This window comes from Oncorhynchus keta, chromosome 9, assembly GCF_023373465.1.
Source record: "Oncorhynchus keta strain PuntledgeMale-10-30-2019 chromosome 9, Oket_V2, whole genome shotgun sequence".
Lineage (NCBI taxonomy): Eukaryota > Metazoa > Chordata > Actinopteri > Salmoniformes > Salmonidae > Oncorhynchus > Oncorhynchus keta.
In genome coordinates, this window is record NC_068429.1 from 24,324,313 (window position 1) to 24,334,652 (window position 10,340).

The 10,340-nt window shown below is 44.1% G+C and overlaps 1 protein-coding gene and 1 long non-coding RNA gene across 2 annotated transcripts; one reads left to right on the forward strand and one right to left on the reverse strand.

The window, feature by feature from the left end:
• Nucleotides 1-440: 440 nt before the first annotated feature.
• LOC127931816 (uncharacterized) lies at nt 441-6,315 on the reverse strand. Its single transcript, XR_008143124.1, has 3 exons — nt 6,174-6,315; nt 4,620-4,666; nt 441-1,266 (listed from the first exon to the last, which is right to left on the reverse strand). It is a non-coding gene; the product is annotated as an uncharacterized LOC127931816 (long non-coding RNA).
• On the forward strand, nt 5,907-9,971 carry LOC118376810 (protein kish-A). Its single transcript, XM_035763595.2, has 5 exons — nt 5,907-5,988; nt 6,297-6,388; nt 6,643-6,752; nt 8,875-8,909; nt 9,099-9,971. The coding sequence occupies exons 2-5, from the start codon at nt 6,386-6,388 to the stop codon at nt 9,167-9,169; spliced, it is 219 nt and encodes a 72-aa protein (XP_035619488.1). The 5' UTR covers nt 5,907-5,988; nt 6,297-6,385; the 3' UTR covers nt 9,170-9,971.
• The last annotated feature ends 369 nt before the right edge of the window (nt 9,972-10,340 follow it).

Consider the following 10,340-nt stretch of genomic DNA (forward strand, 5'->3'; position numbering starts at 1 on the left):
GAGCATGAGGTTATTTTCCTGACACCACACTCTGAGATCCCTCACCTCCTCCCTGTAGGCCGTCTCGTCGTTGTTGGCAATCAAGCCTAACACTGTAGTGTTGTCTGCAAACTTGATGATTGAGTTGGAGGCATGCAGGGCCACGCAGTCATGGGTGAACAGGGACTACAGGAGAGGGCTGAGAACGTACCCTTGTGGGGCTCCAGTGTTGAGGATCAGCAGGGTGGAGATGTTGTTTCCTACCCTCATCTCCCGGGAGCGGCCCATCAGAAAGTCCAGGACCCAGTTACATAGGGCGGGGGGCACCACCGCTAACTAGCTAGCAAGTTCACATCGGCTACACACACATACCCTTTAATAGTAATGAGTCATATCTCTATGATGAATTAATTCATATTTATTATTAACTGTTGAGCAACAGAAAATGTGAGGCGCTTTTTCCTCAGGGATGATACACCACAGTGTGTTCTGTGAATGGCCTTCTCCAAAACTCTCGTTTCTGAAACAGTCAATTCTATTCATTTCCATTTTCTATTGAAACACATGCACTAGGATTTCCATTCTATCATTACATTATTACTATGGCAACACAGCTCGAAGCAGATGTGTGTGTGTGCGCATGTGGTCGACCTCTGAGCACACTGACCGTCACTAAGCTGTTAGTTGGCTGTGTGTGTGTGTTTACCTCCATAGTGATAGTGCTGTATTCTACTTTACAACGTGATGAGGATCATTTTCCTGTCAAAGCACAGAGTGGGAGGAAGACATGAATATCATAGGATGACATCACAGAGCCTTATGTTAGCACTCGAACACAACAACAAACACTCCTGAATGATCCATCAACTGTAGAACCAATACAACCCCGCTGTTGGTATGATTGCCTGACTGACTTGTGTGTTTTAATATAATGTGAAGCTGCAAGCCGAATTTCCCAAGGTTGTGATAATAACATAGCGGTATTGCATCACACCACTGGCCTACAGGTATATGACACTCTTAACGCATGGCAACCTCCTAGAGCCTAGTGGTACTTCACCACATGAATGCCTTCCTGGGTTCAATGCCTTCCTGGGTTCAATGCCTTCCTGGGTTCAATGCCTTCCTGGGTTCAATGCCTTCCTGGGTTCAATGCCTTCCTGGGTTCAATGCCTTCCTGGGTTCAATGCCTTCCTGGGTTCAATGCCTTCCTGGGTTCAATGCCTTCCTGGGTTCAATGCCTTCCTGGGTGCTAGTTAGAGCTCAATAAGTGCTTGTTAGAGGGTCCTGAGAAAAAAATGAGGATATGATATAAGATACGACATAGGTTTTTCGGCTACACAGTTTAGTCTCACGTCCATTAACGGCTCTTAAAGATAACTATCACGAGTGGCGCTCGGCGGTCGTCGTCACCGGCCTATTAGCTGCCACTGATTGTCTTTCCTCTCTCTCCTTGTATGTTGATTATTGTGAGCACCCTGTGGTGCGTTGGTGCTATTAAAGACGCACAGCATTGCACTCTCTGTCTCCTGGGTTTGACTCCACACACCTACGACACCCGCAGCATTACAATAACATCATATAAAAACATCATAAGTGTTGATTCTCATGATGAAATCACATTAACCTGAAAATGTATTTGACAATGTACACAGATCCGATATCACATGACGAATGGCTATCTTGCTAAAATAAACATTTAAGGAGATATTTTGCCCAAATTACAAAATGACATTGGTTTCCTTACCTTGTAAACAGTCTTTGGACAAGGTTTGACAGCAATCCATGCTTTGGTTTTATTTTCCCTGGCACTGTTTCCAAATGCTAATATTTTAGCATTTGTGACCCAAATTGAATTCAAGTCATGGTTCCGATATTAGCAGTAAACCATCAGGCAGTGACTGGCAGCCCCACTGGGTTTGTCATCACAGCTTTAGAAACTGTAACTATGAGTGGGTTTGGATCTGTAAACCATCAGGCAGTGACTGGCAGCTTCACTGGGTTTGTCATCACAGCTTTAGAAACTGTAACTATGAGGGGGTTTGGATCTGTAAACCATCAGGCAGTGACTGGCAGCCTCACTGGGTTTGTCATCACAGCTTTAGAAACTGTAACTATGAGGGGGTTTGGATCTGTAAACCATCAGGCAGTGACTGGCAGCCCCACTGGGTTTGTCATCACAGCTTTAGAAACTGTAACTATGAGTGGGTTTGGATCTGTAAACCATCAGGCAGTGACTGGCAGCCCCACTGGGTTTGTCATCACAGCTTTAGAAACTGTAACTATGAGTGGGTTTGGATCTGTAAACCATCAGGCAGTGACTGGCAGCCTCACTGGGTTTGTCATCACAGCTTTAGAAACTGTAACTATGAGGGGGTTTGGATCTGTAAACCATCAGGCAGTGACTGCCAGCCTCACTGGGTTTGTCATCACAGCTTTAGAAACTGTAACTATGAGGGGGTTTGGATCTGTAAACCATCAGGCAGTGACTGGCAGCCTCACTGGGTTTGTCATCACAGCTTTAGAAACTGTAACTATGAGGGGGTTTGGATCTGTAAACCATCAGGCAGTGACTGGCAGCCCCACTGGGTTTGTCATCACAGCTTTAGAAACTGTAACTATGAGGGGGTTTGGATCTGTAAACCATCAGGCAGTGACTGGCAGCCCCACTGGGTTTGTCATCACAGCTTTAGAAACTGTAACTATGAGGGGGTTTGGATCTGTAAACCATCAGGCAGTGACTGGCAGCCCCACTGGGTTTGTCATCACAGCTTTAGAAACTGTAACTATGAGGGGGTTTGGATCTGTAAACCATCAGGCAGTGACTGGCAGCCTCACTGGGTTTGTCATCATAGCTTTAGAAACTGTAACTATGAGGGGGTTTGGATCTGTAAACCATCAGGCAGTGACTGGCAGCCCCACTGGGTTTGTCATCACAGCATTAGAAACTGTAACTATGAGGGGGTTTGGATCTGTAAACCATCAGGCAGTGACTGGCAGCCCCACTGGGTTTGTCATCACAGCTTTAGAAACTGTAACTATGAGTGGGTTTGGATCTGTAAACCATCAGGCAGTGACTGGCAGCCCCACTGGGTTTGTCATCACAGCTTTAGAAACTGTAACTATGAGGGGGTTTGGATCTGTAAACCATCAGCCAGTGACTGGCAGCCCCACTGGGTTTGTCATCACAGCTTTAGAAACTGTAACTATGAGGGGGTTTGGATCTGTAAACCATCAGCCAGTGACTGGCAGCCTCACTGGGTTTGTCATCACAGCTTTAGAAACTGTAACTATGAGGGGGTTTGGATCTGTAAACCATCAGGCAGTGACTGGCAGCCTCACTGGGTTTATCATCACAGCATTAGAAACTGTAACTATGAGGGGGTTTGGATCTGTAAACCATCAGGCAGTGACTGGCAGCCCCACTGGGTTTGTCATCACAGCTTTAGAAACTGTAACTATGAGTGGGTTTGGATCTGTAAACCATCAGGCAGTGACTGGCAGCCCCACTGGGTTTGTCATCACAGCTTTAGAAACTGTAACTATGAGTGGGTTTGGATCTGTAAACCATCAGGCAGTGACTGGCAGCCCCACTGGGTTTGTCATCACAGCTTTAGAAACTGTAACTATGAGGGGGTTTGGATCTGTAAACCATCAGGCAGTGACTGGCAGCCCCACTGGGTTTGTCATCACAGCTTTAGAAACTGTAACTATGAGGGGGTTTGGATCTGTAAACCATCAGGCAGTGACTGGCAGCCTCACTGGGTTTGTCATCACAGCTTCAAAAACTGTAACAGGCCCTTATGTTTCCTTCCTAACTACGGAGCTGAGAGGAGAGTTGAGAGGAGAGTAATTAATGGTTCCCCTCAGACTCTCACTAGGCCTATACTCTGTTACACCAAGAAGTTGCACACGGTAGAGCTCAGTGTTGTAAGTTTAGATGTGCAGCATTGTAAATGAGGACCATGGAGCTTAACCCACCCTGTTGGACAGTCATTCATTAACCCCTAGTAACATCTGTACTATCTCCACCTAGCATCTACACACCAGCATGACAGACAGACTGAAAGACACACACCAGCCGGACAGTAATGACAGACAGACTGACAGACACACACCAGCATGACAGACAGACTGAAAGACACACACATAAAACACACAGACACCTTCACAATCACATGCACGCACAACCTCTGAATAATGACAGACACAATGACAGAAAGAGAGCGCACAGGAACTTCAAAAGAACAGGGGAAATTGAAAATACGAAACACAGGTGCTTCTATTTCTGCCACAAAACAAACCACAGCTATGTACAACTCTGTAATAGTAGGCTTTAGCTTCTCCTACTGTCACGCCCTGACCTTAGAGAGACGTTTTAATTCTCTATTTGGTTAGGTCAGTGTGTGATTTGGGGTGGGCATTCTATGTTGTTTATTTCTTTGTTTTTGGCCGAGTATGGTTCCCAATCAGAGGCAGCTGTCTATCGTTGTCTCTGATTGAGGATCATACTTAGGCAGCCCCTTTTCCCACTTTCTGTTGTGGGATCTAGTCTTTTTGTGTTGCACTACTAGCTTTTTGTTTGTTGAATTGTTTTTTTTTGGTGGAACATTTAAAATGAAAGGAAAATGTATGCTTACCACGCTTCACCTTGGTCTCCTCCTACCACCAACCAGAGCCATTACACCTACCCATCAAACAAAGTCACAATTCATGAGTTTGTCCACCACTGAGTGCCACTGCCACAGACTGAAAACTCCCCACTCCTCTGTTAAAATGTGTGCTTTTCTGTCCCTCCTCTTTCCTGCTCACACTGGTCCTGAAACAACCTCTGTTCTCCGAGTTTCCTCAATCACTCTCCTCTTGGTAATTAATAGATTCAGTCAGTAAAACAACACGAGAGAAGGAGAATGTAAATGCACCATCTTGGCTTCAGGTATTATCTTGGCTAACATAGCTATGGATTGTTCTACATCCTACCCTGATTCAGATAAACACACATTGTCTTGGCATGCTTGATTCAATAGCTCTTGAGGTGAGAATATATAAAACTAACTTTACATCGGTGCCGAACCAAAACAAATACCTCTCTAAAAGGTCAGTTAAACAATACTCTCCTATGGATATTTTGCCTCAAATTTCGAGCAGCTGAAAGACAAAGCGCACAGACAACCGGTAGAGTAAGTTTAAATATAATTGTATCCAACATTCTGGCTTGTAAGGAACATATACACGATTTGGCAGTCATTCGTTTCAGGCTGTATATACCAATGAATTGTGTATTACAGCCTGATTAATCAGACTAGATAGGGTTCGGGTAGACTAGACTAAAGTGAGGTCTAGGTTTTAGGACTGGGCCATTGACAAGGATCAGGGCTGTACAGCAAATCCCCTATGTGGAGGTGGTGAAGAGTGTTGAAGGGACAAGAGACCACAGTTCCGAAGAAGATATGTCGGCGGATGAACCACAAACAGTTGCAAATGTTATATGTTAATCATGTGATCTAGATACACTTATTGTGAATAAGGTGGATTTTGTAGCATTTATAGCCACAGTTATTAACGGTACAAGTGTCTAAGATGTCCTAGAAGCTAGACCTCATTATATCTGCAGCCGACAAGTTTTCTTAACGGCAGACGCACTGCAAGGACTACTGTCGCTAGGAAATGTCCCGCCCTCACAGGATCCTTTGGAGCCTGTGTAGGGGACCTGATTAAAACAGTAAAGCAGGATGATTTAGTTGAATAAAAATGTCATTATTGACAGTTTGCATGGATTTATTTCTATGTATTATTATTGTATTTATTATTATTATTTAAAAAATGTAACCTTCATTTTTACCTTTTGGGATCTTTATTATCCACCTGTACAGTAGGTGGCGGAATGCACATATAATTGTTGCGAACGCCACTATACCATACAAGAAGAAGAAGAAGATGATGACGAAGACGGGATTGGGCCATGTTACAGAGTGCATGACAGAGCCCGACTGACATGACATTCTCATAGTAAGCAGCCTACTTAATTTGCAATCATAACCGAATGCTAGTTCCATGTTGATTTCTATAAATTGCTATATCTTTGTTTCCATGCGTTAGGCTTGTTTGTAAACAAAGCTCAGGCAACGTGGCTTGCACTGCACACGTGTGGCTAAATGCAAAACATGTCGCACGTACCTGAATGTCCGACCTACCTCAAACTGCACCAGCCTACGATGTTAGATAGTTGGATGTGCCTTGTAATATATGAGGGTCGACATTTAAACCTACAACCGCTGCAAAAATATAGTTTAAATGGCAAAACGCCGCGGTTTCAGGTCGTCTCTTGTTCCCTACACGTCATCTGTCTGCGACGCTACGGGAATTGTGAGGTGGCAGCTAGCTAGGTAGCGGACCTACCTCCGACATGGTGAGTCTTAAACATCAGCATAGATGTAATAACTTCAATCGCGGAATTTCATTCACTCTTTAAACCGTTCTTATTACGAGCCACTGTCCCTAGTTAGGTAGACAGCTGGCTAACTATTTAGCTATTCGCAAATTCCTCAGCGAAGCCAGCTGAACTAGCTAGCTAACTTGATTTATCCAGAATTGTGTCATAAATGCATCCTAGAAAAATGATGGATGTTGAACCAGCGATAACCGCTCTCATTCCCTCTCTAGTCTGCCATATTTAACTTCCAGAGCCTGCTGACAGTGATCCTATTGCTCATCTGTACCTGTGCCTATCTCAGAGCCATGGCACCCAGTCTCCTGGACAAGAACAAGACCGGGTACTTACTGACAGTATTAGATGTGGTAACGATAAATGGAAAGATACGTTTATAACATTAATGTGCACCAGTTTTTTTCTTCTTATGATCCTTTAAACTACTTCTACTAGTTTGATTAACAGTCAACCATATTAACAAACGTATTTTGTTTAAAACATTGCATTTTTCTAGTATAGACTACTTATCGTAATGAACAATATCAGTAAAATGCCAGCGATATGTTATGGTCGGTGTCTAAACTTTTGGTTTATTGTCCCAGTTCTAGTATGTACTGACAGTGTTATCCCACTGAGCTAAAGCCCTAGCTGTTAACTACCCATCCACAGCCCTGGACTTAGCCTGCTAGAGCCAATGTCCAAGTATTTTTCTTCTCTATCACCAAAACACCCACACAGACAGTGATGTTCATCCACTGAGTTAAAGCCTAGAGGCCTATATTGGTTAGTTTCTGAAAGACAACATTCAGGGAAAGCGATGTTACCCCAACGGTCAACTTTAACCCCAGCAGTAATCCATCTCTGATGCACTAACATCATTGCTCAATCCATGATGCCTTTCCAAGCACTCTCACCATTCTGGGAACCCTTAACCAAATCTCACACTTGGTAGCCAGCTAACTACCTCAAGAGACTATTCTGTCTGTCACTGACTCTTCGCATAGTTCTCTACTCAGAGTAGTAGGTCTCTACTCAGATCTTTTGGCTGTGTTGACTCTATTCCACTTCATCCATGTAATGCTCTGGGGAGGAGAGTAGAGCTTTGTGTTTTTATGTGTTCTTAGAGGATTGGAAGTGTTTGCAGCTACTAGCGGTGATAAACAAGACTATATCACTATCATAAACTAGACAAGTGACTGTTTCTGAATCTGAGTGAGTTTGGTATTTGGCACCACATCATACATACACATCACATTAGTTCAATGTTGTTCTTGGTAGGGGGAACCTAAGTGCTGATTACATCACAACAGTTCAGTCTTTCTCTCTTTTCACAACTGTTTTTTTCCCTCTATCCTCTGAGTGAGGGAGGCTAAGGCAACAAGCTGTGTGCCACATGTTGGGTTAGGGGAAAATTAGGGGATTATTGTGAGCCTGTGATCTGAGCATGGAAAACACACACTCCAAGACAAATTAGAATGACACACTGCCTGGGCAGTACAGTGCTGGCGCTAACACATCTTTTCCACTTTCTGAATGTGTTCTACTAATCTAAATATTGGATATTGTTATTTGTGTTCTAAGGGGACTGGTATCATTCAGCAGTGATATGGTGCTGAGTGTGTTTAGACAAGCAACTGAACCAGCTCTTCTCCTCTTTAGGCTAAAGAAAGGAAAGTGATGGGAAGACTGAGGAAAATAGGAAGAGTGCTGGCTGAACCAATGTGAATCTGTCTCCAGTAGCAGTTCTGGTGGCTAATGCTTTTCTACACAGACAGAGATGAGTGATGGAGAGAGGATAGTGGGTTCTGTTGTGGGTTTAAAACTCCAGCGCAGACCGACTCCCAGAGGAGTGCTTACGCGCAGTCTACACTCTGACCTCTAACCCCTGACCTTTGTCACAGAGCTGATGTTGGGCTCAGTCCCAAGTCTCTCACATGGTTTCTTGTCTGGTCTTCCACATACATACATACATACATACATACATACATACATACATACATACATACATACATACATACATACATACATATATATATATGGGCCTGGATTTTATTTTCCCGCTGCACTTCTCGCACATCTGTCTTTATTTCTGAGGTCAAGAATAAAATTAGGCATATGCCGGGGGGGGCTCTTCCCCTCTCCCTCCTCCTCTATGGCCGCTACTGAGGGGAAGGAAATTAATTCAACTGTCTGATCCCCCTAATCATCCCCATCAAGATATGGACACACATCATTTCCCTCTGCCAGTTCAGTTGAGGGCTAGTGGGCTAATTAGTAGCCTCTAGCATCACCTTACTGTACCTCAGTCACCCATTGTCAGTCCACATGTGTGTTTACTAAACTCACAACCCCCTGATGTCAGTTCACCGACTGTCCTCTTCCTTACAGTCTATATGGACTGTCTGTATCTCTCTCTTGATCTACTCTTTACCTAGCTAATTAAAATGATTTCTTTCTTTTTTCAGCCTCTTGGGTATCTTCTGGAAATGTGCTAGAATAGGTACGTTGAACCCAGATCTAGAAGACTGTGCTGATGGCCATCTATCTATAAGTTGTTTCACTTTTAGAACCCAGTGTTGAAATACTGTGGTCAGAGGTTTTTCTGAACACCACAAAAGCATTCACTATTTCCCTGTTAGCTTCTGAACCCTCCAATCATCACCTCTGACCTCTACCATCTGCCCCCCAGGTGAGAGGAAGAGTCCGTACGTGGCGGTTTGTTGTGTCGTCATGGCCCTCTCCATCCTCTTCTCCGACTAGCAACCCACCCTGCCCCGCCATGCCCTGCACACTGGGATTCCTAGTGGCAGAATAAAGAAGACTGAGTCATTCAGGAGAAGCAACAGCAGTATCTCCACTCTCACAGAGGAGGCCTGTATGGGACACAGCTGTGTTTCTCTTCGGTGGGGTGCCGTGGGGGGCGCGGTTAATGTTCTGTAGTAACACATAGGGACCCACTCTAGAGAAGATCACAAGCCTCCTTCTCCATCACTCCCTCCATCCTTCTGGTGGCCATTTCACAGTTTAGCCTCAATCAGTTGTTAACCAACGGCCTCCTGGGTCTCTCTGTAAACACTGACAGTTGTTGTCCTCTGATATTAACCGTAGGGATTGCCCCATGTTTTTCACTGCACTCTGATTTGTAATGAGGTCCATATGGTAGATGGACAGATTTTGGGGAGGAGTGTTTTGAGGAGTTGACTGTTTTTCTGTACATAAGACTCCATTGATTAGACTATTGGACAGTTGTGCCTTTCTGTAACCCAGGATTCAGTTTTTTTCATTGATCACTGGGGGTCACGAAGTGGCTAAATTTCAAAAACATTAACCCCGTATTCAACTTAAATGATCATTCAGAAAATGAGTATTTGATTAGTGTTAACTAGCTAACTGATCCTGTTTGGTGAAACGTGACCCTGTGGTAGTGTTCCATTTTGTCTTTTTTATGTTTATTCCATGTTGTCTTTTTTTTGTTGCAGTCGTGAGATCTGATGGTCTGTGCAGCGCGACAGGCTGTGAGGCTGATACGTAAGCTTATTAAAGATCAGTGATACTATCAAGAGCAATGTGCAGTTTCCTTTTTCCCTCATCTTGTCTAATTGTTACCATACACCTGCAAAAAAAGATTGCTCAGATGTGCGAGTGCCTTTTGAGTTACTGTGTAGCGTGACTGAAATCAATAGCACCTGGAACATGCTCATTATGACAGCACTACAGCCAAACTGTCATTAAGTCTGAAATAAAGACAACTGTTGTCTCCTGAGGGATTCTTTTCCTGTTTGACTTGTTGCCTGTACATACAACTGAAGGGTGATTTGTGTTAGGGGGACTGTTCTCGAGAGATTGGTTTTAGGTGGACTGTCGTGGAAGGATTGGTGTTGAGGGATTGATGTAGGTCAACAAATGAACTCACTCCAGCCAACGTCTGGGT